This window comes from Chroicocephalus ridibundus, chromosome 5, assembly GCF_963924245.1.
Source record: "Chroicocephalus ridibundus chromosome 5, bChrRid1.1, whole genome shotgun sequence".
NCBI classification, from domain to species: domain Eukaryota; kingdom Metazoa; phylum Chordata; class Aves; order Charadriiformes; family Laridae; genus Chroicocephalus; species Chroicocephalus ridibundus.
The window spans coordinates 1,497,250-1,523,004 of NC_086288.1; the positions used below are offsets into that span (position 1 = coordinate 1,497,250).

At 49.4% G+C, this 25,755-nt stretch overlaps 2 protein-coding genes across 10 annotated transcripts in view; both read left to right on the forward strand.

Annotated features, from left to right (window-relative positions):
- Positions 1-265, forward strand: part of CFAP299 (cilia and flagella associated protein 299) — a 196,704-nt gene extending 196,439 nt beyond the window's left edge. Inside the window, exon 7 of one of the 2 annotated variants that reach the window (XM_063335653.1) lies at positions 161-265. The gene's annotated coding sequence lies outside the window, so the exon portion shown is untranslated. The remainder of the gene's footprint in view (positions 1-160) is intronic. The other variant, XM_063335654.1, reaches the window with a different exon arrangement.
- BMP3 (bone morphogenetic protein 3) overlaps positions 126-25,755 on the forward strand; it is a 30,932-nt gene continuing 5,302 nt past the window's right edge. For 2 of the 8 annotated variants that reach the window (XR_010071190.1, XM_063335645.1), the window contains exons 1-2: positions 12,914-13,803; positions 24,226-25,136. Coding sequence is in view for 7 of the 8 variants with exons in the window: in XM_063335645.1 (XP_063191715.1) it covers positions 13,494-13,803; positions 24,226-25,136 (1,221 nt within the window). In the remaining variant the exon portion in view is untranslated. Of the gene's footprint in view, positions 265-376; positions 534-1,059; positions 1,392-4,220; positions 4,387-5,188; positions 5,268-12,157; positions 12,256-12,913; positions 13,804-24,225; positions 25,137-25,755 lie in introns of those variants that run through there. The other 6 variants (XM_063335647.1, XM_063335649.1, XM_063335651.1 and 3 more) reach the window with 6 other exon arrangements.

A 25,755-nucleotide genomic window follows, 5' to 3' on the forward strand; every position in this document is an offset into this window, starting at 1 on the left:
CCTAAAGGGAAAACAGAAGGTTTGGACCCAGGTTTTCCCACTACTCCTAAGGCAACAGGGCGGCTGGGACAGCGGTGCTGCAGCCTTTCCTGGAGTAAGGAAACGAGACTACTGTCCCGTAGTTCCCCAGCAACGGGATGTTTTAAATTCTTCCTGGGAGACTCTTTTTCAGGTAGGCTTGGACCTCTCTTGAGCAGCTAACACCGTCTAATACGGACCAAGCCACTCACAAGGTCGCGGGGAGAAGTTGTACCAAATAGACAGGTAAATGTAAAGAAATTTGCAGCATTTTGATGGCATTTTGATGGCATTTTGATGGCATTACTGTTCCTCAGAGGCCACTTTTTATCCATTCCTGCTCTTGCTGCTGTTCCAGGAGCAACTTGCCGGAAGCTCAAACAGCAATGCAATGGCCCACGGGACTCTCTTCCATTGCCAGGGCACCTGGGGAAGTTGCCCGTACTTACATGACCCAGCTGGTGTAACCACCACCGTCGCTTCTGCGTACTGGAGAACTGGGAAACGGCACAAAGGTAAGCGGCAGAAAGAACTAGCAGGAAACAAAAGCAGTAATTACAGAGAAAAGAAAAAGGATGCGGAGGGGAAGGCAGAGGAAACTAAGGCAAAAAGCAGCTGGATAAAATTCTCTGGGCCTTATTCTTTAAGGGAGTGGGTGATTTTAATGATCTTTTCTGGCCTCAGTGCTGTGAATTTATGAAAAGGACAAGCGAGGCAACTCAGGCAAGAAAAAAGATGGTAGCAGCGCTGCTAGGCTTACCATAGGGTGAGGTTTATCTGCCAGCCTCATCACGAGCATGTTCCCTTTGGAAAAGGCTGAGAGCCTTGGTCTTAGCAATTGGCGCGTTAAAGATCCCTTTACTGCAAGGAGAAGGAGCGTTCCAACAATTACAAAGTGAAAGTTGGTACTTCAAAGCTGCAATAATTTGGGAGAGACTTAGAAGCCTTGTTTTCTTTCCCATAAAACTTTCAATGTTATGAAGTTCTGCCATTTCCAAAATATAATAAAATCTTTTACTGTAACATCTTGCTTTTATATAGAGCACTTCATCCCATAGCACCCTGAAACTTTTGCAGCGAACTGGAGGTTCGTTTGCTCGTCCCTGAGCTGCAGCCAGGTTGGGGAGAAGCACCTGGCGCATGGCGAGGCTGGGGGAGGTTTTGGGCCTCCTCTCCTTCCTCCCTGAGCCTCGGTGGCCGCCTCCGTGGCCGGGCCGGCAGAGCCCCCTGCTGTAGACCCAGCAGATGTGGACCGTCAGGAGATCCTGCCTGCTGCCCGCCCTTCACAGCAAAGCTGGTGGAAATTCCGAGCTAGAAGCCTGCTGGAACAAACAGGCGAAGGCAAACGATGCCTCTTCCCAGGGCAATTAACGGTAAGAACAAAAGCCCAGGACTGCGGTAGCTCTTTGATTTTGCAGAGGGACGTGTATTGGAAACTACGTCTCCAGAGGGAAGACCTCGCGCTGTTAGGGCAGGCTCCTCCTGACCTTGGTGCTCCTAGAGGTTGCCCTCTTTTAGCTCTACCAGACATGAAGATTTCCATCGTTGCTTGCATCTCACCCGAAAACTAGGCTTTTGGCGTTGACTCAGCTTTGCTTCACTGCCCCTGTGTCTTCAGGCAGCCCAAGGGGATGGCTAGATATTGACTCACAAATATTTTTGTAGCATTCAAGCAAAATTGCCTTTATAGTGCAGCTTAGCATTTAGGATGTATTTTCTTCAAGAAAAAAAAAATCAGAGCTCCTGAGCCATTTTGCAAACGTTGGGTTGTGCTTCTCTTGAGCACTGTAGAGTTTGAAATCCTCATTATGCAGGCTGGTGGAAGGGACAATCGGTGGAAAGGGTATGAATTGTATTTTTCATTCCTCTCGACAAGTGAATCATCATTTTTCTTTCTTGTTCTAATCGGATTTTAAAATAATGTTAAAAAAAACAAGTTGGAAAGTGGTCCCAGAAGCTTGGAGAACGTTATCTTAGAATGATAATAAATAACGTGAAGTAGAACTTAGCAGAATTGCATTTTCAACTTTAGAAGTTATTTCCGCAAATTCATCTTCCTTGGTTTTCATCTTATTAATGAATGCTCTTAATTTGAAAGAAGAGCAGGAAGTCTAGGAGAATTCTGTGGAAAATGGGAGGAAATTTGGATCTAACTGTGCTTTATGTGTTTGCAGGTCAGCGAGTGCACCAATGCACTGTGTATCTCTAAAAATAGGTAACGAAAAGGCTTTAAAGGTGTAGGAAGCCTCATCTTTTGCAGCTGGTGCTGACCTCCTATGGAACTGTAATTTCATGTTATTTCTGGCTTGGGTGATAAACCTCCTTTGTGACAAAAAGTGAACTGTGGTATCTGCAATGAAAGAAAGGTATTCACGGAGTAATTCACAGAATTACTGGCCGCTCAGCGAGCACGTTTGATTCCTTCCCACCTGTCCTTGCCCGTGAGCTCCTCTCCCGGTGTTCTGTCTCCTCTGACATTCAAAACTCAGGACCCTACAGCGTTATCGTAAGTGAAAGCTCCCGAATTGCGTGTCGCAGTCCTTTGCCAATCCCAACGGGAAGCAACTGCAGCCTCCTCTGTAAGTGAAAATCTGTCCCCAAACCCTTCTGCAGCCCGGCTTGCATTTTAAAGGAAAGGTTAATTTTTTTAGACGAACAGGATAGTGCCTGAAAGCAACTAAGTGCTGTTACGCTCCATTTCCCGAAAACGTCGGGGGTGGTTTTTCCAACATCTTATCGCTGTTGAGCCCTGGGCAGACAGCCGGCAAAGTGGACATGCAGAACACGTGGTAAATCAGGAGAGGAGCTTCCCAAGGGCTCATAACCACATCAAAGCTTCCCCTGTGCGTTGTTACACCCTGTGACTTTTTAGCAGAAACAAATGCAAACTGTCCAGCCTGAAATTATTGCCTGCTATAAACCGAAGGTGAATGGAAATCTCTCCGTTATGTTCTGGTATCGTCGCTGATCTTGATATTACTGGCTGCAGGTGCAGAGTTTGCCCACTGCCGTAAGATAATCGGTTTTGGGCATCAATGGGAAAGCGCATCCTTGCGAAGGATCCCCACAACTCTAGATTTTATACCGGGGTGGGGGGAAGGGGGGTGTGCGCAGCATTTTCCAAGCGCGTCTAAACTGCGTACATGAGTTACGGGCCACAGATTGTATTAGCCTCTGTACGTTTTGGATTCTTTTATGTTTCTTTACCTCCCCTGCCAGAATCATAGTTTTGTTCTTTTTATGTGGAGTCTGGGTCTTTGGTCTTGCAACAAGGTTTGGAAGCGTTGTTGTTGTTGATGTTGTTGTTGATGTTGTGGATAACAGAGTGAAGCTGAAAAGTAGCACGAGGTTGGTGGTGAACGGCTCCATCCTGAGCCGCAAGCAGAATCACAGGAAGAGCTATTAATTAGTACAAAATACAATGCCTTGAAAAGAAAAGTCATTTCACACCGGAATCTGAAGTACTTTGCTCTTTACCTGTTACGGCAGGATGCTTTGACATAGTTAGAAACTCGTGTTAATGTGAAATGAAATTCCGGTGGGCTCAGTTGTGATTTGACGGAGAGGCGTCAGCAGCTTCTCATTCTCCGACCGAAAGTGGTTTTGTGTAGGCCAGCTGTCTGAGGAACCCGAGCAGTGGCGGTAGTTACATCCCACTTTTGAATTTGGTAGCTGTAGAGTAAGGCATGGGCTCAGAAAACACAGCAGCACTTCACGAGCTCCGGGTTCGTGATTCCAGCAGCGGCCTTGACGATCGAGCTGCATCTTCAAAGCTGCAAGGAGGAAAAGGGGGACAGCAGCACCCCCTCAGTAGCTGACCCATCTCCTATAAACAACAAGAAGATCTGCAGGCAGCATCCAACTTGGTCATTATTCAACGATTCTATTAACTATTCTCCTTTTGGCCATCAGCGAAAGAACGGTTCTAGGGGAAAATCCTCCATTAACTCTAACTCCCCACAGACAGAAAAGAAATCAGATTAAAAATGAATAAACCCTTTGGGCGATTCTGCACAAGGCAGGCAGGGACAAGCAGTGCAGGCCAAGCCACTGTTCCCACTGCAAAGAAAACAAAAACACAGGTGCTGAATGTGCCGAAGCCATGCAGATTAGCCCTGCGTGCAGTACACGCTCTTTACAAGAAGAAAAAACATTGCTCTTGTTATTTGGCTATTGTTCACTCGAGGCATGTTTTATTTCAGCTCGACTCCAAGCGGAGCTGTTACAGATCCCACAGCAGAAGTTCTCTGTGATGAGAGAAAGATGTGATCTCCGGGACCTGGAGAGGGAATTTTGCTGGGAAGGCGCCTCCAGTGGGAAGGATGGTGCGGCCACCTGAGCAAACACCCAGTCCAGCCAGCGTAAAAAGCAAGTGTCATGGAGATACGGAATGGCTGTACACAGCGGCCGTCTGGTACAGGTTTCTCACCTAGCGAAAGGCTGTTTTCCGTACACATCTGTAGGACCAAGAGCAAGGAGGTTCAAAGAGCAAGGGCCGCCTTGTTCCCCAAGCTGTTGCAGTTCGCGAAGTGCGATTCCAAGCAGGGCTGGCCGACGTGCTGTTTGGTGTTCTCCCGCACTGGCTGTGAACTTCATGGTGTTGTACATGGGAGTGCGTGTGTACGGAAGGGATGTAGGGGATGTAGGGGATGTGGCGTTGGGTAAGCGAGTGGTTCAGAGCTGACAGCGGAGGATTCTGCTGATGGGGTCACCAGACCGAACCCCGTGAGAAGAGACAAGGTTTCTCTGGAGCGATGGGTTCTGGGAGGAGGGACCCCCCTTAGCCAGAGATTATGGGTCTAGGAAGGGCGGGGATGACTCGGTGGGGCCGGAGACGTGCTGCCAGGAGCAGAGCTGGTATCAGTGACCCAGAGGCCTGGTGGCAGGAGCCCTGCCAGAGCAGAACATGGGGAAGCCCATCCGAGAGAGGCGAAGAGATGTGGCAGAGGCTGGAGGGGCCAGGGGGGTGCGGGGGGGATTCACCCTGTGACAGCAAGGAGAGCTGGACACAGGAGCCGCAGCAGTGGAGATTGCTTTTGTAAGTAAATTCTGGAAAGCCCGAAAGCCAGGCAACTAGTAAGCGCAAGTGTGGGATTGGCCTTCACATGCTGAACAGATTCTGCTAATATCACTTTGTTATGCAAATATGTAATTATTTCATTTCCCCCAGAAGGAGTATTTGTGGTTTCCTCTTCCCCAGGACTTCCGAATGCCTGTGTGGAGGGAACAAATAGCTGTGAAGCTACCAGGTATGTGCAGTACGTGGCGAGCTCTGAAAAAGTGGAAACCCGCAAGTTTTGGTGGAGGTTTGAAATAGCAGACCCAAAAATCAAGGCTCTGATGGAGGGTGGCGAGGCTGGCCCTGACAGTGGCACGGGAGTTGCTCAGCATTTAAATAAACTTAATTAAGATTGAAGCCTACTGCGTGCCCGGGGCTAAGGAATAAAAAGGCTAGGTTGCCTCACAAACTGGAGACTCTGTGGTGGATTGGGATGGAGCGGGATCTGTGGACCCGGCTGGAGCGGCGCTGGCCGTGGCTCGGGAGGAGGATGTTTGCGGATAACTCGTCCTCACTGACACGGGCGAGAACTAATGAGAAGCACCCACTGAGCCTCTCGTTCCATAGTACTGGGGCACAGTGAGTCAAGGTGGGTGCTCAGCTTGGAAAGTCCGGTCCTGGCCAATCGTAAGGCAAGTAACTTTTGTGTTATTAAAGGGGAGGAAGACAGTCAGGCTCTCTTACGCATAGCCAGAACTTCACATAGTTTCCGTTTGATTTTGCCTCGAATATTTGCCTGCAAGCGTATCTGTACACACACGTGCACGTGCTTGCACCAGCTGGAGTTTGGTGCTTACTTCTGGAGCAGCATTATTTTACTTCTTTGCATTTTTCCTATTCCTTAATAGAAGGGGGGAGCCAGGAAGAAAAAAAAAAACCCACCGGATTATCTGTAGCAGTCCGAATTGTTAGCTCTGCAGATGGAAATCTAGAGTGACTGAGCTGGATAGGATGGAGTCACTCCATAATCACACCAGTGTGTACCCAGACATTTGTCCCGTGTGGCGGTGGTTATTCTTTTTGTCCGTCTGCCTGTTTTGTAGCTTTTCATGCCCCTGCAGCTGTTTTGTGTAGAGACCTGCCCTCCAGACTGACTAAGACTTGATTTGTACATTTGTACCAAGATGATTTGTATGCTGCGCAGAAAGGCAGATGAGTTTATACGACTATTCCAAAGAAGCGATTTAGGAAGTTGGACAGTGTTTTGAGATGTGGAGCGTGTCAGTATATCACACTGAAATGTTTGCCTTGTTTTTATAAACACAGGAAAGGTAGGTAAGCTTTTATTCCACACTTGCTTTGATGGTTATGCCGTTGAGCTGCTAATGTTTGGCAAACCAAGACAGAAACAAGGGGGAGGGAGAAAAATAAGAAATGAACACCACATTTAGTCATCTCCATTAAAAATGCAAAATACGTAGAGTGTTTCTGCACCAAGTTGAGACTAGATCTCATTCTGCACAAATCATTTTTACTGCTGTTGCATCAACATTAGGGCTCAACACATTCTTTAACCCTTCTTAGCCCTCTAAATGGCTGGTTCTGCCTTTATCAATAGAAGACTCAAAAAGCTGATCAGGGTGCACATCGGCCGTCACCAGACAGGCCCACGTTCTGGGACAAGTTCAGGTATATTTCGTTACCCTGAGTTTCTCTTCAGGCGTAATCGGGATCAGCTCTGCTAACAGCTGAAAAGCTGAGATGTTAAATTTAAAAACGCTTATTGACAATTTTTGCACATCCTAGGTCAAAAGCTTACATGAGGAGAAAGATTATGGCTTAAATCAGTGTCGTGATACTAGTTTGATTGGCGAATGAGTATCTCCTTAAGAGTCTCAGAAAAAAACGCCAAATTTATCACAAAAAGCCATCAGGTGGGTCAGATACGATTTGCCCTTGGCAAATCCGTGCTGACTGTTCACAGTCACTTTCTTCTCCCTCACGTGCCCAGAAACGTGTCCCGAGAGGACACGGTCCGTGATTTCCCAGAGGCTGAAGTGAGACTGTCTGGCACTCGACTGTCGGTACGTCTCCTCTTCACCGCAGAGGAGCATCTTTTCCTCGTGTGCCCCCTTGTCTCTCCTGTGCAAGGGCACAGATCAGCTCTTTGGGAGCTGCTTTGCACCGACGGGCGACGGGGATTAGTTTCTGATACTCGGGGATCTGTTGCGTAGACTGCGGTCGTACTGGGTGAAACTGAGTCTGAATTTCCCGTTATTCTGGGAAGAGATTCCGATTTGACCTTTGCATTTGGCCTTTTTGGTAGAAAAGATTCAAATGTCAGCGCAGCACCGTGGCCGATCCTGGTTTCTCCCTTCTTTCCAAAACAGAGCTAGCGGAGCCTCTTCCAAGGGGCTCGCCGTTTGCTTTTTAAAAGATAGATGTTTAACCTGTTCCTTTTTTAACCAACAGCTAAACTGGAAGCACATGAAATTGCCGCCTCGATTAAAATTAGTTTTGTCGGAGAACGAAGCTCAGTAGCAGAATGTTATCAGTAGATGCTGACCTCATTGTATTATGAAGTATATTGGCCCTGTGAAACTTGGCCAACCAGCGCAACCAGGCTAAAGCACCCATCTGCTTCACTTGGAGCAGAACTCAGGCCACAATGTACGTTAAGAAAAACTGCAGAACTACATTTCCATTCTGGAAGTAGTGCCGGTGTCAAAATAATCTACTGGAAACCAAACCACAGGTTCTTTCCATCGCCCTCGTTGCTGTTCGTAAAACGTTAAAAGAAACTGAGCTGAAAAGATGCCCGTGGAGAATTTCAGATGGGGAGGTGGTCAGAATCCAAACTAACCAACCACAATTTATTTCGACCGAAATATTTCATTTAAATAAACCATCTTCTCACTTTGCCAGATCCTTTTGCCTACCTCTCAGTGTTTTAATACATCCATATCTTGGCAATAAATGTGGACAGATAGAAAGAAAACAAGCCATGGCTGACAGGATAGCAGAGCCGCTTCTGCCAACTCGTCAAAGGCCATGGCACGTGCAAACCAGCAGCGATGAATATTCATCAGCTGAGGAAAGATTATGTTCTTCCCACCATTCATCAAATTCAGATAGTTCTTTCAGATGCAGAGTTTGGGTGCCAAGGTGTGTATTTTCAAAAGCGAGCACTAATCTGGAGAGCCTCTTTTCCCTGTTTTCACCAGGCGGCCCCTGAAGAGGAAGGCTACAGAATGATTTTGGGGCTCACGGTCTGACTCGGGAACACCGTTCCAGCCTTTGAAGCTGAGAGTCATGGGGGTGCAGCTCCGAGAGCGTCTTGGCAAGGACAGCAAACTGGCTGACTAAAAGCCTACTGTCAAGTGGGGTGAAAAGCTCTTTAGATCCTCCTGCCTGCATTGACGAGAAGGGTGTCGTGGACACTCGGCTAGAAAACACGCACCTAAAGCTAGGTGTCTTAATCCCCACAGAGATTAATAATAGCGAGTGCGTGTGGTGGGGCCGTGTTAGAATTCCAGAAGTACCTGAAACACTGTCCGCTGACTGTCTGCTCTTCTGCAGTTGTTGTCCAGAGGAGCTTTGGGAAAAAAAACCTTCCTCTGCTTTAATAGTGCCTTGACTCGTGCTGAAAACTGGTACTTCCGAGTGTATTTGCCGTGTGCTGGCTATGTGAACCCAGAGCTGCAATGCAAGCTCGTAGCCAGGAATGTTTTCTGTGGAGTGCTGAGCACATGTTTAGTGTGTGCTTCAAAAACAAGATGGATAGAAAATCCCCCTTGTGGACTTTGAGCTGCTTAGTTTCAATTAAGCACAGCTTTTTCCCTCCAAAACTTGGTTCACTTGCTAGATCGAGACCGGTAGACCGCACGTTTCGCCGTGGTTAGGGTTCAAGTAGGGTCCTTTCGGTGCAGCATCACTGTCCAAGCTTGCGTCTGTAGCACACTTACTGGGCGTGCGTTGTCCCACCAGAACCAGTAACGCTGCTTCGGCCAACGATGCTGGGACACTTCCCGGTTCTGAGGCAGCCGTTCCAGCAAAATGACCGTGACAGCTGGGATTAGCTGGTTTCTTGTTGGTCAGCCGCAGCAGAAGGCTTACAGAAAAGAGGGGTCATGAAGATTAAACCATCCCAGAAAGACAGATAGTCCTTTCAATTCCTGGTAAGCTCCGGTTTTGCGTAGTACGTTGCTGAAGTGCTGCATGGTAAGCCTGGTATTTATTATTAGTAGAATTATGGAGTAATTTTAGCATGCATGAGGGAGCAGGATGGAATGCAAGCTTGGAGTCTGCTCGTACTGATAGGAGCATTAAACCATCCTGCTGGGTTTTGCAGGGACGGGAATATTGCACAAGGGAATATCTCATGCACTGGGCAGACAGTCACTAGAGACCAGAACAAGGGCAGATTCTTCAGTGTCCTCCGCCCCTCCTTGCCCCGTGAGAGCAGTGTGAAGAGGTGGGGGATGACCCGCAGGGAGGGGGGCTCCTGCCCGGTTTGGTGGGTACCTACAGGAGCTTCCCTGCTGCCTGCATCCTGCTGGGGGATGGATGTGGGAAGCAGTGAAGCTTGTAGCCCCCTTCCCTCCTCCCAGAGCCCCCCAACAAGGTGTAGCCCTGACTCGGGGCCTGTCTCACTGCAAGGCAGGAGTGGTCCATTGCTGGGGGATGCTAAGCAAGGTCATGTGTATTTGGGTATCCCCACCCCGAAAGGTGCAGCGATAACAAGTCATTGAGCTGTCGCTCATTAACGGAGGATTTAGAGAAAGATTAACTAGAAGTCAGTGTCTCATTCTTAACGTTCTGGATCTGTTCTAACTGGTTCTGGGTCCTTTTCCCTCTCATTCCGGCTGAGTTTGGTCCAGGCAGCAGAGTAAGGCACCCACGTTTGGCGATACTGGTTGCACGATCCTTTCACCTGAGGCATTCAGTCAAACTGTGCCGGGGGAGCATCTCCTTTTCCTGCCACATTGCTGTCCCCCTCCGCTTGGGAATTGCTTCTTTCCACTTCCCGTCCTGTCCCATAAATGCTATATGCAAACACATTATTATAGGGCTGTAGAAGCGGCTGGAATGCGGCCATTATCTAAACAACCCATCGAATTTGATCTTTCGTATTCTTTTACCAAAGCCGAAAGGCAGAGTTTCCCTCCTGGCTGGAAATGCCGCAGCTGTGAGGGCGAAGGGGTGGGTGCCGCGACACTCACCGATGCTTGCAGTTGGAAAGACTCTGTCGGAACCCTTGTTTCGAGGGTGAGCCGGGGGTGCCTCTGCGCTAGTTATAATGGAAGCCCCATGGCCCTCTCTCGAGGCTGGGAACGCGGCTTGGCCATCGCAGGTGCCACCAGTACAGTTACATCTGCAGCTTCAGGGGGGCTCGCTCTTCTCTTGGGAATCAGCGGGACCCTTCTGACACCTGTGGGGTTAAACCGTAAGCTCTCTCGGACGCGGTCAAAGTTTTGTTCTCTGAACAAACGCTGAACTCGCGAGCGATTTGCAGCACTTGGCATGGAAGAAAGGGAAAAGAAAGAATAGAGAAGTGCAAGAGCGCTGTTATCTCTGAAGTCAGGTCTGAGAGTTTGCCAGCCGTTATTTGCTAATGAGGAGTAACTCCTTCCATGCACTGGTTTGGTTTGGTTTGGTTTGTGCAGTCACAGCGCTCCGGCTTTTAAAAATCTCACGTCCAGTTTGAGCGAGGGATATTTTTTAACCGCGGGAGCCACGGAACTGCGCGTAATGAGCGTCCCACCATGTCGCGGGGACAGCCCGTGAAGCAAAGGGTATTTTAAACCCACGTGTTCTTCAGCGCTCTGAAAAACCTGCAGCGGCTGTCTGAAAAGGGGGGTTCAGAGAAGGCACCTAATGCCCTGAGAATTCTCTTTTTCCTTTCTGCCTCGTGCCAAGTGTCCTCTTTCTCTCTCCTCACTGGCTACAATAGACTGTACAGGACTAACTTTCTATTTTAGACACTTAACTTAAACAACCGCAGTCAAGTGGCGGGGCAAGGCTCTGGGAGCCAAAATCTGAAGTAATTTTGCATAAACAGGGCTTTCTGCTGACGCTTAGAAGACTTCTAAAGAAAAGCTCAGCAAGAGCTTCCATGCTGAACTTAACTTAGTTCTCGCCTAATCCTCCTTTGCTTGAGTGTGGCGTTAGATACGGGCTGTCTCTGAGTATTTTATTATTTTTTTTTACTGGTCGTTCCTGATTTACAGTGGTCCAATCCCAAGAGTCAGGCTGCAGTTTGGGAGACGTGTTGTGTGTGTAAAACATCACGCTCTTACGGCCAATTATTTGGCGCTGTAGGTTTAAAAGAGGATTCGGTTATGCTTGTTTTATTTAAAGAGTTGTGGTGTGGCATTGTTTTTTAAATCGCATCTCTCACCAGTAGAAAATAACATGACCGAAGTTGAAATAGCAGTTCCAGTATTTCGGTTGCCTAAAGAGTCTTCTTTGGGATTGACAGCTCTGCCATGGATATAAGCCAGAGATGGCTGCTTGCGCGGAGTTCTTTAGCTCTCGGTTTGAATATTTTTGTTTTCTTCCTGCAGAGATCTGCATTGGTTTTATTATTTGTGTCCAAAAGCTTCATAAAGCCTTAATGCTTTCATTATGTTTGTCCACTTGTACAGTTTTTATATTGCAGTAAGTGTCTTAAAGAAGTGAGAAGTATAGTTCATCTTACCATAAGCATTAATATTGAAATTGTGTGTTAGTACATATATGGATAATATTTTTAGGTGCGTTTGGCAAATTCGATGCCTCAAAACTGTTTGAAAATGAGACGCTGCCAGGGGTTGTATTTGAGCACTCAAATATAGAAGAATATAAAAATCATTACTCTGCTTTTGGAAATCCTCCCTTTCTTTCCCTCCTGCCGGTAGTCACTTGCTGTTTGTTGTTATGGACGGGCCCTTAAAAATGACGGAATATCTGTAACCGATCTCAGATTCAGTGGCACCTGAAAGGCAAGTTCACCCTCCAATACATGATGTTCTGTTTAGTGCTTGGCAGTGCTGCACTCTCTGTAGCCCGTTGAAAACGTGAATGTCCCATGCTGGAAGTGATGTGTGCTCAGCTCCACATACCAATGTGCAAGCCAATTCTCCTATTTCCCTTCTTCAGGTTAGAGACAAGTCATTCCTGTGAGCCGGCGTACTTATAAACCATGAAAATGCAAGGTTTCTCTCCCACCTCCCCTGTTTCTCCCCCAGATGTACGAGGTAAGACGTGTTGTCCGTTACAAAGCGTTATTTTGGAGGGGACGGCGTTCAGTGTCCAATGGGTAATGCCTGGTGCTGTGGCGCTGGCGAGGGGAGTTCTGTCCTTTGGCGGTGAAGAGCGGCAAAGGCAGGAGACTTGTGGAACGCTCTCGGCGGAGCGGGGAACACCTTGCCGCGGAGTCCCGGGGTGCGGGATTTCCCTGCCCGCCCCCAGGCAGCTGACGGCAGGGGTTACGATGTGCCTGAAGGGGCTTGTCCTCCTTCACCGGGGCAGGGCGGGTGTCCCGTCCCCTCGGCTCGGGCTGCTGGGGACGGCCTGGCCGGGTTGGAGGGTGGCAGGAGGGAGCAGGGTGCCACCGAGGCGGGCTGGACCCCCGCACAGCCCCGAGCATCCCCTCACCTGCCGGCCGTGCCAGCGCCCCGGGCACAGCCGAGCCTTGGGATTGCCCGGGGCGGGGGGAGGGCTGAGCGCGGTTTGACTCGTGATTTTTGTTTTATTGCCGTGGCGTTACTTTACTGCCTTTGGAGGAGGCTGGGTGGGGGTGGGAAGGGGAACATCCCCCCGCCCCGCTCCCCGCCTGCCCTCGGGGACGCCGTCAGCGCCGGTGATTGCATTTCCAGAGCCAGGTCTCCCTCTGCCTCCGCGCCTGTGGTGGGTGTGGGGGGGTGTGTGGGGGGGTGTGTGTGTGTGTGTCTGTGCGAGTGTGTTCGCTTCCCTTTGGGTGGTGGTTTCCCCTCGTTTTGCCTCCCGCTCGCAGCCAGCCGGGGCCGGGCGGGGGGGCGGCGCGATCGGCTGCCGGGACCAGCCCGGGCGGCGGGATCGCGCTCGCACTCACACACCCGCACGGCACGCACCGGCACACACACCGCACCGGCACACACACCGCACCGGCACACCCCGACACACACACGGCACAGCCCCGCACGGACTCCCCGGAGCCGCGTCCGGCCGCGGCGGGGGCAGCGCCTCCGCCTCCCTCCGCACCACAACCTGCACCAGGGGAACCGAGACCCGGCGCCGGCACGGACGGGCGCTTCCCTCCGCGCCGCTTGTTCTCCCTTTCTTTTTCTTTTTTTTTTTTTTTCTTTTTTTTTCCCCCCGAAAGAGGAGTCCCCGCCAGCGGGTGTTAGCGCAGCCCCACCCGCCGCCGGGGCTCCGTCCGCCCGAGGCGAACCCCGCCGGCTCCCGGGTCCCGCCGGCCGGGGCAGGGGGGCTTCGGCGCGGTCGGAGGGTCGGTATGGCGGCGGCCCGCTGGCTGCTGTGCCTGTGCCTGGGCTGGGGCTGCCTGTGCCCGGCGCCGGGGGACGTGCCGGCGGCGGGGCTGCGGCGACGGGTGGCCCCGGGCGGGGCGGGGGGCGGCCGGGCCGGGCCGATGGCAGGTGCCCCCGGGTTGCGGCGGGCGGCGGCGGCGGGGGACACGGTGTCGGAGCACATGCTGCGGCTCTACGACCAGTACAGCGGCGGCACGGCGGCGGCGCGGCCCCGGGAGCCGCCGGGGCAGCTCCGCCGGGGCAACACGGTGCGAGGCCTCCGCCCGCTGCCGTCAGGTGAGTGCGGGACCGGGACCGGGGAGGCCGGCCGAGCCCGGCCACCCGTGCTTCGGTGACGCTGCGCGGGCAAATTGGGTTCGGTTCGGCAAAAATGAAGGTTCACGCCCTCGAGAAGGGGCGCCAGCAGCGCCCGGCCGGCCGCCTGCGCTCGGGCGCCCAGGGAAGTGGCGTAGGGGAGAAGATGAGAAAAGGGTTAGGAAAGCAACGCTTCCTGCAGCGTGTTTCAGGATATAATGTTTACATTGTCTCCCGTATTTTAATTACTCGTTCAACTCTGTATGCAGCGTCTCTGCCGTATGGTATCTGAGCACCATATGAGGGAAGTGGAGTAATTAACACATCCTCTCCGGAGTCTGCTTTTATCGGTGCTTTGCATGTGTAGCTTCTGTTGAAACCAAGGGCGGATTTGCATGCGATAGAGCAATAACGTGGTTTGGCGATCCTTTAGACTGTCCGCAGAGTACTCATTTGGAGACGTTGGTGACAGTACTGGCAATGAGGGGCAGTGGCAAATTCCTTTAGTTGAAGCATAATTTGTGCATAGTAAATGCTGCATCTCAGCATCTTTGGCGGTGGCACTTGGACCTCTCCATGATTACAGGCTGGCATGCACAGGTAGACTTATGAAAAATGTGAAGTCACTTTTCATAAGGGGGGTGGGGGGGGTGTATTTGACTTGTCAGCCTCCCAAAAGAGTGGTGTCCCAGCAGAAAGGGAAGATGGCACTATCTCGGCACCGCATCCCCCGACGCCACTGTTCTGCTTTTTGCGCTTCTCACGTCGGCGAGGGCTAAATGGAAATGCCAGAACCCAAACGTGACCCCCGCCGGGATATGCTTCCCAAATCCACTGCATCCCAAAAACTTGGGGTTTGCGTGACAGCTGTCACGCCGTACAGAGCAGCCCGATGTGCCAGTCTCTTAATTCTCATTGCATGAGTGGGTTGACCCAGTGCCTTTTCCCAGACAAGCATCTGTCAGTAAAACTGAGCGTTGTCTGGCAGTTTTCGGTGACCAGCATCGATTCCTTCCTCTCCCAGAAAACTGGGAGCTGCGTGCCAGACTTTCCTTAGGGTTCTTTGCGAGTCATTACTTCAGAGTCTTCAAAGACAAGAACGTCTGTTATAGGATATCTCTGCACAGAGATCAAATACCGTGTATAATTGAATGGCTTTGGTGTCTTAGGATTCATCCTGCAAACGCTCTCCATCATATGTTACTGCAAGTATTTCTGTCCACAAGAGGGGTGTTAGAGGATAGAGGCATAATTACCCTGGGTTTGGAGGATGGAGAGCTGGGACTCTCCGCTCAGTGCTCCCAGAGAGGAATTCTCTTGTCTTTCTAACATGAGCGTGTTTTGCAATACAACGTCTAACATACATTGCTTTGTTCTGAAATAAGCAGTTCCCTTGCTGAAAGAGGGGAAGGTATAATAAAAAAATTAAAAAAGGGGGGTATAATCCCAGCAGAGTGATTTTTGCGCCTTTAAGCCTATCTGCTTAAATATATTTATTGTTCTAAACCTAGAAGGCCTTTGGTTGAAATCCCATCTCTGTGGTCTTTCTGATTATATTTATACTCTCACTTGACATTGGGTGGCAGCAGTCCTATAAACACACTATTCACTAATCCCTTTCCTCCTCCTCCGGTACTTTCACAGTTCAAGTGCCAAAGCAATAAATTGGAAGTGGTTATAAGTTTTTTGACACTTTTATAAGTATTTATGCAAAATACTTAACCAGTTAGCTGTTGTCTTTCTCTAGCCGTAGGCAGCAACAGCTCATTTTGAATGGTTATTGATGGCAGAACGGTGCGTTTCCAGAAAACCCTTAGATCAAATGTTCCTTGGGGCAGTGGGGGGAGTGAAAAGGCTTTTTCTGGTTTCTGACTTTTTCCTTGCGCCCGCTGCCTGGCCAGCACTGCGGTGGACACGGCACATCCGCAGTGTTTCCCTTCCAAGGTAGTTTGTTTCCAGATCTTCTGCGCTGACTCTTGCGCTCCTCAGCTGCAGATGTCGGCCTACCACAGGCTTCTCCCGGTCCTTAATGTGGCTGCCCCAATTAAATTAATTAACTATGGTGCCATTACTCCTTCAGCCCGTTTTACTATCCCCGCCGCCAGCGCCTTCAGAAGACAGAACTTCCTTGAGAATCTGCCCGTTTCTCCCCCAGCTACAGCAAGAGGCCTTGAAGGAAATCTTCCATGATTTCGTTCGCGGTTTAACCGTATGTTTTGAAATTTAATTGTATATTTTCAGGGGAGAAACTGTTTCTATTCTGAAACACGCTCTCAAATGTGGCAGTGAAAGCTTTCCGTCCTCGCTTTTCCCCTGGGGAGCTTCTGTCTATTCTGCGGCACACGGGAAGGACATTTCCTGGATCTCCCAGGCAGACCACCAGACAAACCTGAGACCCTGTATGATAGAGCGACGTGTGATGAGACCAAGAACGGGTAGGATTTGTTGAAATTCGTCCCTGTTTGTAGTCCAAGAAAAGTGGTGTTGCATTGGGGAGTTGCGGCCTTGCAATGGACAGACAACGAGAAAGAACTAAGACATGGTTAATCAAAAGAAGTGCCCTAACAACTCTTAGATGCAAGTTTCTCTTTCCGTGGCTTAGTCCTCTGAGGGGACAGGGCGAGAGCTTCAGCCTTGTCTGGGCACCTCTGAGGTTTCCATCCTCTGCTGCCCTGAAATGTCCCGCAGGCTGGATTTCACGGCTAGGCTGGGTTATTCCTGGGTTGTTTTTTGGGCTGGGGGGTTGATCTTCGATTTGGATGAATGTGCGTGTGATCTTCTGCTCAGGAAAAATTGTTTGCCGTTAATCCTGCTAAATTATCTCAAAACATCATTGTGCAGTTTGAGTCACTCAAAAAAGGAACCTTTGATGCCCGTGACAAAGCTGAAAGAAACCCCAGGCCCCAAATCCGTTACAGGGCAAGTAAGGATGTACATTGTTCATGGCTATGTAGCTGGTTACATTCCAGCACTCATTTACTTAACTGCTCTAATTATTTCTATGTGCTTGAGTCGTGGACGTTCAGCCGGTGATTTCTGTGGCAGCCATGTCGTTGTGGGATGTGTCTGGGGGTGACACCAGCAGCCCTCGTCCCGCTTTGCCCAGGCCTCGCAGCGAGCTCTGCTCCAGTAAAAACCCTAAGACAGAGCCTTTTCTGGTTCTCGGCCTGCGGGTACGCAGCAGCGAGTCGTTTTCCGTCCCTAGTGCCTCTGAGCAGACAGCTGGGAAGAAGGTGAGGCGATACGTGAGTTAGAGCTGAACGCTGGCGGTCCTGGCAAGCGTACTCTTAACTACGGCCGAGTCCGCGCATCATTTTCTGCGCACCGCTGTTCTTTTCTGCTGCCAGTTAGCGAAACTGCTGGATGACCAGACCTCCGGCTGATAGAAATCTGCTTACCTTGGGCGCTTCCCGCAGAGGTGCGCTGAACTGCAGCTTCTGAGGCTCGGGATCTGGAGGAAAGATACAGCGCGGGGTAAATAAAAGAGAGCACGAAGATAAAAGCCTCAAACGCAAGACTTTCAGTTCGCTCTTGAAAGCACTTTTAATCATAGCATCGCTAAAGGAACATGTCTAGCAAATGAGTCATTTAAAAAACTCGACTTTAATTGGAGGGTCCCTCTAATGATGTTATAGTAAAGCTATACAGTCAGAAATTACTTTAAACTCTTTTTTATTGACTGAATTTCAAGTAATTTTAGGTATTACACCTGCCCCTAGGGCAATTCCTGTGGTTTAAGAACTATGTTCTCCTCCTTTTCAGAAGGCCTTTCTTTGCTTTGTTGTGGTACGAAATGCCCACGCAGACAGGGGAAACCAAGTACTGCACGGGGAAACCAGCGAGTCGCCGGCCGCCATCAGCCTGTAAAAACCAGTACCGGCCCAATTCTAGCTTCTTTGAGCTCTAGCAACATTACGGGTCTTCTGTAACGAGAGCTTTAAAAGCATTCGGGCAGGAGACGGTGAGGCTGGGGGGGTTTTTTGCTTGGTGGTTTTTTTTTGTGGTTTGTTTTTTTTTTTTTTTTTTCTGCACCCCCTATACCTAAAATGCACGCAGCAGCATTCTGGTAGTTTTTAGGCCGCAGGAACTTGAAAACTGGTAAGCTACGATTCGGGCAGGCTGGGCCCAAATCTGCAAACCTTCTCTGAGTCAAACGGGCAGGATCCGTAGGTCTGGCCTCTCGGGACCAGAGCCAGAATTTGAATTTTCTGGCTGCTGTCATCACCCATCCGGCTGTGCCGTCGCGCACGCGGGTGTCCTGCGCTCGCGGTCCCCGGTTGGTCGCGGTTTCTAGGGAAGGTCACCCTGCATCTGAAGAGTTCTGGCCTCGAGGGGACAGACTGCGCACAATTTGGTTTCCATACAGCTGACCTGCTGCCACCAGGTGAATTAATTGTGACCGTGAGAAGGCGTAGAGTCAGCTTTTCGTGTTGCCCTCTCCGAATTTGTGTGCTTTATTCACGCAGCCTCCTTGCTTGGTTAGCTTATGCTAGCTTCAAGTTCAATAACTGTCTTTAGTTTTCAGACCTGCTGTGGTCTTTCTGCTTAAAATACAGAGGAGAGAGATCATTTGCCCACTGTGCAGCACACTGATGGTGTGCAATGTGCGTATTTGCGGTTTTCATATCATAAAGTCCGCATGTAAGTTAGATCCTGAGCAGGCACCATTGCTGCTTCTTGAAGTTCTTTATTTAAGTAGCTGATAGCTTTAATCAGAGGGGCGGACTTTTTACTTTTTTTATAGCGAGTTACTTGCTGCTGTGACCTTATCTGCTTTGCTAAAAAAAATATTATAAATCCAATTAGGCACAAAAGCCTTACGCTCCTTAAAAAGAGAGACCTGGATCCTCTGTTTCCCTTTTGCAAAATACTCAAATTGGTAAGAGGGGAGCCGCAATCAAGTAAGAGCAAAGGTAGGAGAAAAGAAGGAATCTGGCTTCCAAATTTGTGTTCCTGTTCTGGAACTTGTTCCAGCTTCCAGCTCCAGTGAACTTTTGTAGCTGGGCTGTGAACCCTTGAAAACAAAGTTTTACAATGGAAACACTGATACATTCTTAACTGTGCGCTGGCACGGGGGCACCCCTTTAATATCTCATTTAAATGATGGCTAATGATGACTATATAACTAAATAGTCCTCGTTATTGCATCCTTTTTCACCCGTGGGATAGATTTGGCAGTCCATAAAAACGTCAGTGCATCCTCTATAAAGGTAAACACGCCACATGTTTGCGGCCTCGTTACAGCTTATTGATGGCTGGAAATGCCCCTTGTAACATGAATACGTTCATGCCGGTGATGTCAGCCTCCACGGATGTCTTAAAACATGTTTTTCATGCCAGCAGCAGGCAGTCCCTGCGGCCGTGGGTTGTTGCAGGGAGGTGAGGAAGCCGTACCTCTGAAGACTGAGCGGTCCAAGCGCTGCGGCTGTAGCGCCAGGGGCCGGGTTTCTGCTGTGAGCACCTCTGACAGCCCGCATGGTGGGTGACGGCACACCCGACGTGGCCTCTGGGTGACAGCCACCGGTGTGATCGAGGAGGTCTGTTCTGCTTTAGGCCCGGAGAGAGGGTCCCTGCCCTCTCCCCTGTCCCAGAGATTCCCATTGCCTGTGCCGGAGGTGGGGAAGGGGCTGGCCCCGTACAAGGTTTGCCGTGGAGCCGCTGGGATCTGGCTTTCATTCAAGCGAAGGGAGAGCGCGCAGGTGAATAATGACTTGCATGTGGGCTGAGAAGGCCAATAACTCTGTAGCGTATCCGTTTAACTGCATGTGCCTTCCAAATTGTGTTCTACATCAATACAAACAGTGAGGCGTTCTCCTTGTCTGGTATCTTTCTGCCCAGCTCGTGGCTGCCGCTCCGAAGCTCTGCGTGTAGAAGTGAGCAACGCTAACAGCGATGCCGTGCCTTACCTATGGCAATTCAAGAGAGCTCTGTCGCGCAGAGCTTGGTCTCTAAAATTCCTTGTCAGGCTGGCAGCAACATACGGTGATCCCCTGAAGGGGAGCAGAGATTGCAGTTAAAATCTGGCCTCGCAGTATCCAGAAGGTAGCAGTGTATTCCTTGCATATAGCTTGGTTGTACGTGTTTTTCCTTTGCTCATTTCCTCTGAAATCTCCTCCTCCTTGACATGCTGTGTTGCTGAGAAGGCTTCTGTGCTTCCTCTTTTGTGCTGCAAAAGAGCAAAGCTGAACCCGCAGAACTCGCCTTAAGTAAGGAAGAAAAAAGGCTTATCTCAAGTAGTGGCGCTTGGATAGGAATCTGCTGCTCGCAGAGTTGGGAAGTGTCAGCTGGCACCAAGAAAGCTGCTGCAAAGCTGCTGTTCTCACTGAATATTTTTTTTTTTACATCGAAAACGTAAGAAAAAAGGTCTTGTGATGCCATGGTCTTCTAGGGTAGAGGTTTCTGGGCCCGTGTTTTTCACCTGCAAGGCTGACTTTATCCTTCTAGACCAATAGAGGGCTTGGTTGCAAGGAGATCTTGTTGCCCCTGAGATCTTAAAGGTCTTGTTATAGAGGGCAAACTGGCTGGAGGCCTCAGCTGGGCTGGGTCTGCCCCTTCCCACTGGCTGCCGAGCAATTGTTGGTGCGCTTCACCCTTCGTTTTGGCCCCCTCCTCCCCTCCGTGTAACACGGAGCATCCTAGGAAATACCATTTACTGGTCATCATCGTAGGCATTAGAATTAAAGCCTTACTTCGCTTGGGTTTTTGTTTGGGATTCGCAGGGGGGGAAATCAGTCCATCAGGCTGTTTACAGGGGGGAGTTATCGGTGTAAGTCATTGCAAAGACTAAAGCCTCGGCTCACATCAGTCGGTAAAACCTGGCTGGTGTCAGTAGAGCAAGCTGGGTGAGGCTGATGGAAAGCTTCCCGCATCGCAGGAAAATTTGGTTCGATGCTACTCGATACCTCCTGACACGGGTGAAAAATTTAAGCTATGCTCCCGACCTTGGGTAACAGTTTAAACTCCGTTATTGTGGGGACAGATTTTCAGCAGTTTCTGTCCTCTGGGTTTAAGGACGAAGTTTCGTGGAAGTGAAATGAAATTTTTCAGAGGAAAAGGTGCGTTGGTAGGTATTTTATAGCTGAATCTTCCACCCTGTGCCTTTCATTTTTAAGGGCAGGAACTGGACGGGGGAACGCGTATTTCAGTGCATTGCTCCCATCTGAGTTGGGTATCGCTGTCCTGCAAGGGCTGTATTTGACACGGCGTTCGGAAGCTGCGGCACAAACCCGGGTCGCACAGTTGGGTTTTTTCTAAGCCAGAAAATCTGTAGACGTGTGTGCTGGCCACTGGTAACCGGTGTCGGGATGGTTTTGCTGACTGAGCAATCGGAAAACTCTTGAGAGCCGTTTGAGCCTGGTCATTCCATAAGAAAATAGCACCACCTGCTGCAAGGACCTGGGCTTAGGCGTAGAGTTAAATACTGAGAATAGCGTCTTGAGTTTTGCTTTTCATCAAAACTATGTATTCCTCCTGCGTCTGTTTCATGCCATCGAGGGTTTCTTTATAAACAAAAGCAGCTTGTTTTGGGTTCCACCACAATATGCCAGTTTAGAACAGGCAGTATTTGTTAAGTGGAATTCTTCTTAAAAATTAAAATCAAAACTTGTCATTCAGCATACAACAGTGATTCACATAATAACTTCTTTACCAGGCACTCATGAGACATCATAAATTCTGGTTGCTAAGACTGATGTACTTAGTGCGCTGCCAAATTACACGTTAACCTTGCAATACTAGCGATTACAAACCAAGCAGAGGTCAGGTCCTCGTGTCTGCGGAGTGCAAATGCAATAGACGGCCGGGTTTGGCTTGAGGAATTAAAAGCAGGATCGAATTCAAAGAAAATCTCGTTCCCTGGGCATGAGTAACAGCTAGAAATTGGATGGGTTTGGCACGTTAGTTTTCAGCTATTGGGAACTTACCGATGGGATCCACCGTCAGGCTGGGCTGAGTCTGTGAACAAGGGTGTCTTCCGTAAATGACGCGGTCTGGTTTTCCCCTGTTTAACTGCGGACAGTGTATGTTGTTGTTTTCCCTAATTTCAGGAAGCAATGCGTGTGATATCTTGGGGAGGATGGCTCTGTCTTTCTAGGGAGACCAATTCCTGCCTTTTTAATGTTAGAGTTATTGATGAGAAAAAGATGTTCAAGAGGCAGCCACTGAGAGTGTTGGAGCGGGGATGGGGAGGCAGAGGGAGAATACAGCCTTTTCCTGGGCTTGTCTGGATGGCATTAGCAGTGGGGATGTCGCGGGCTGGAAGCACAGAATGTCACCCAGAACATAAAGCTGTCAAAATATCTGAAAGGTCAGTACTGGAAATGATGCTTTCGCTTGCTTGGGCAGGGGACTTAGTACAATGTTTTGAGGGTCTAAGCGAGGAGGCTGTTCTTCCCTAGTCCGTGGGCATCTCTATGCTTGTCAACGCTTGGAATGATAATCAAATAAACTAGAGAGCAAAACTGTCACAAAATTCTGTAAACGATACCTTCTTTTCAGCCTCTGGAGAGGGTTTTGTCATGCCATGATGTCAAAGAAGCATTTAACTCCATGTTCCCTCGTTTTCCTAATGTGTTGGGTTGTTTCCAGCCCTTTGGGGGGCTGCAGGCCATACCTTTCCTTTGCTTTGTTCCGTACAGCCTGGGTTTATAGCTCTCAGTAGCACCTTAACATTTGGATCTGTATTTCTCTCACTCTGAAGGACAGACATCACTGCAGTCCAAGCAGGAAATTTTAAAGCAGAAACTAAACCTTACCCCCAGGCCTTTCTGTTGCACCCCACACGGGATTAAAGCCATCGGCCATCCGTTTTCCCAGACCAGCCTGTGTCAGGAGCGCATCTTCAGGCTTGTGCAAGGTGCCCGTGGTCAGGTTGACTTCTCTAATTTCACACCTGTGGAAAACCCACTTTTCCCCGTGTCTCTCCTAATCGGTATAGTAAGATACTGACCATAAAGAAGGATCGTCCTTGGCTTGCTGCCCTCCACATAGAGGCAAGTGGGTGCGTTTTGCTGCCACCACCACCCCAAAACCAAGACATTTTGGGTTGGCTTTCTTTTGGTTATTGGCATTTCTCTAGTATTGCCCGCCTACCTTCATCTATACTAGCAAATACTTTCTAACCGTGACTGGCAGGAAAACTGCTGAAATGTCCTAGGTGGAACGACTAAATTTACCCAGTGTAATTGAAGCAGCCCCGGGCCTGATTATTCTAGAAGGAAACTTCAGTTGTGATTAGTGTCTGACTTAGCCAAAAAGCTGTCGGACCAGCTTGTGTGTCTTTAGCTCGTTATAAATGGTGAATCGTCTCTTTCTCCAGAGCTGACATCCAAGCCTTAAAAATGATTAAACAGTGGTGTTTCCACTGTCCTGGTGTTTCTTCTTCCCACGTCTTTAGAGGAGAGCTTTCTCTGTAGCAGAACTTTCTATGTTTGCGTACCTGTTTAGCATCCAGATACACACAGGTAGCTGTACCAAATGTTATGTGGTTTTGGGTTGCTCTCGAATAGTCTCTTCGACATCTTTGGAAGCTAAGAATAAATGCCACCAAGGCCCTGATGTCCCTCTGTCTTGTAAGTGAGGCCCAGATCACAGCAGAGCAGGGTAGAAGGTTTAAAGGAACCGGCTAGGGTTCTTTTGCATTGAGCAGCTTGGCTCTTGGAGCTGGAGCGACTTACCTGGCGGTACGCTTGAAAGCCTGTGGCAACGCTGGGAATCACGCCCCATTTGAATCCAGGCTTTTCCTCTTCGTCACAGCCACCTCGAGCCTCTACTAATAGGGAAGCAAATATTTTCTTACCAACTGAGGCTGTGGCTCAACAGGATAATGGAGGTTTACAGACGGTCCAGTGCCTGCTGAAGCCGGTGGGAGCCATTCTCCAGCTTCAGCTACGTCTGGGCTAAGGCACGGTTCAGTGCCATTGATGTCCCATTTGTCTTGGACAAAGAAAGACAATTCTTTAGTCGGGACAGGGCAGCCATAGTCACCCAAGTGCATTTTGAGACGGGAGGGGGTTGGAAATGTTACAGAAAGAGGAAAACAAAAGAGCAAAATCTTACTATTGCGTCGCTCAACTTTCTGGATGGTGAATTACTTAGTGCATCTGTTATCGACCTGTGTTCCTGTGACCTAGCTTGTTTCCCAAATTCAGAGGAGCAGTAGGAAACGTGTGAATATTTCTGGATGGAGGTAAGTATTACAAGGAAACCAAATCGAAAGGGTGTGATTGACAGTCACCAGTTTACCCGCTTGGTTATTTTTCCGAATAATGGCCTAAGCCTGTTCCCACAGCACTGCGTGAAAATTTCCCGTGAACTTAATGCATAACCTAGAAAGCAACGTGCTCTGTCCTTTCTCTATAGTACTTTGAAACGTCCATGTTCTTATCTAAGTATTTGTTCTTCTAGGGAGCCCTGAAAGCCAGGAGATGTACGTTTTTAACTTGACATCACTCACCGAGTCTGAAAACGTCTTGTCGGCTTCCGTGTATTATTATATTGGTGATCTGCTGCACGCTAAGTGGAACTGTTCCCAGTCCAGAGGCTGTTCTTGTCATGGGCACAGGAAACCTGAAATTCAAATACATCTTTCAGTTTGGACTTTTCCTTCTGTTGGGAACGAGACCAGGAGCCTGGGACATTTCCTAATAAATGTCTCCTCCGCTTACCAGGATGTCCTTTCCTGGCAGTGGAAGGATATCACTCAGCTCCTGCATGAAGCAAAACAAAACAATGAACTGCTGATCAGTGTCAAAATGGATCTGACCAGCCATCACCCTTGGAAGAGGGCACCTTCTCGCTATGAACCCTACATTCTCATTTATGCCAACGATTCTGCTATTTCGGAGCCGGAGAGTGTTGTCTCTAGTTTGCAAGGGCACCGTCATCCTCTGGCAAGGGTATTTCCCAGGCCAGAAAACCACGGCAGGAGCAGCCTTGGGAAGCGGCGGCGAAAACGCTCCGCAAATGTCCTGTTGCCGTTGCAGAACAATGAGCTTCCAGGAGCCGAGTACCAGTACAATGAGGATGAGAGATGGGAAGACAGAAAACCCTACAAAACCTTCCAGCCACGGTTAGCAGAGAGGGCAAAGAGTAAGAAAAAGCAGCGGAAGAATCACCACCAGAAGAGCCAGACTCTCCAGTTCGACGAGCAGACGCTGAAGAAGGCGAGGAGGAAGCAGTGGAATGAGCCGAGGTATTGTGCCCGGCGCTATCTCAAGGTGGATTTTGCAGACATTGGCTGGAGCGAGTGGATTATTTCCCCTAAATCCTTCGACGCCTATTACTGCTCGGGGGAGTGCCAGTTCCCAATTCCAAAGGTACGGTCTGACTGTCTGTTACCCTAAACTGTGCATTTTCTTTCCTGGGTCACTAAAAGGCAGCCGGTCACCTGTCGCACGCTCGGATCTAGTAAATGAGTGATACCTTTGTCTCGTGCTGCAATGAGCAGTGGTTAGAACAGCTAGTAAAAAGACAGGCTTGTAAAGGTAATTAAAAAAATACTGCACGCTATTAGTTTTTTCTCCAGAACCCAAACTGCCATAAAACGTATCCTGAATAGTGCTTATGATGTGTGAACTTGTTATTAACCTGTTTAATAAACATAATACAAGCCAGATCCCGAAAATGGCTTATTAGACAGTAGTCGTTATGCCTCGAAGGAGTCCCTGCTGCCAGGCCCCCGCCGGGGTCAGCCAGCGTGGCACGCTCTAGGAAAAACGTGTGCCTCAAGAGGCACAGCTGTCACGACAACAGAGGGACTGTGGAGCTCTGAGTGTAAGCAGGAGAGTCGAACGAGTCGCTTCCCTGACGGACCAAGTGGATCCAAAGGCAGCGGATCCTGGCCAGCCGACTTGTGAAATATCCTCTGTTTTTTATGAGATCGTCGCACGTGAGTAGCGAGAAAGGTGATGTGCTCCTAGCCCTGCGACTTAGGCG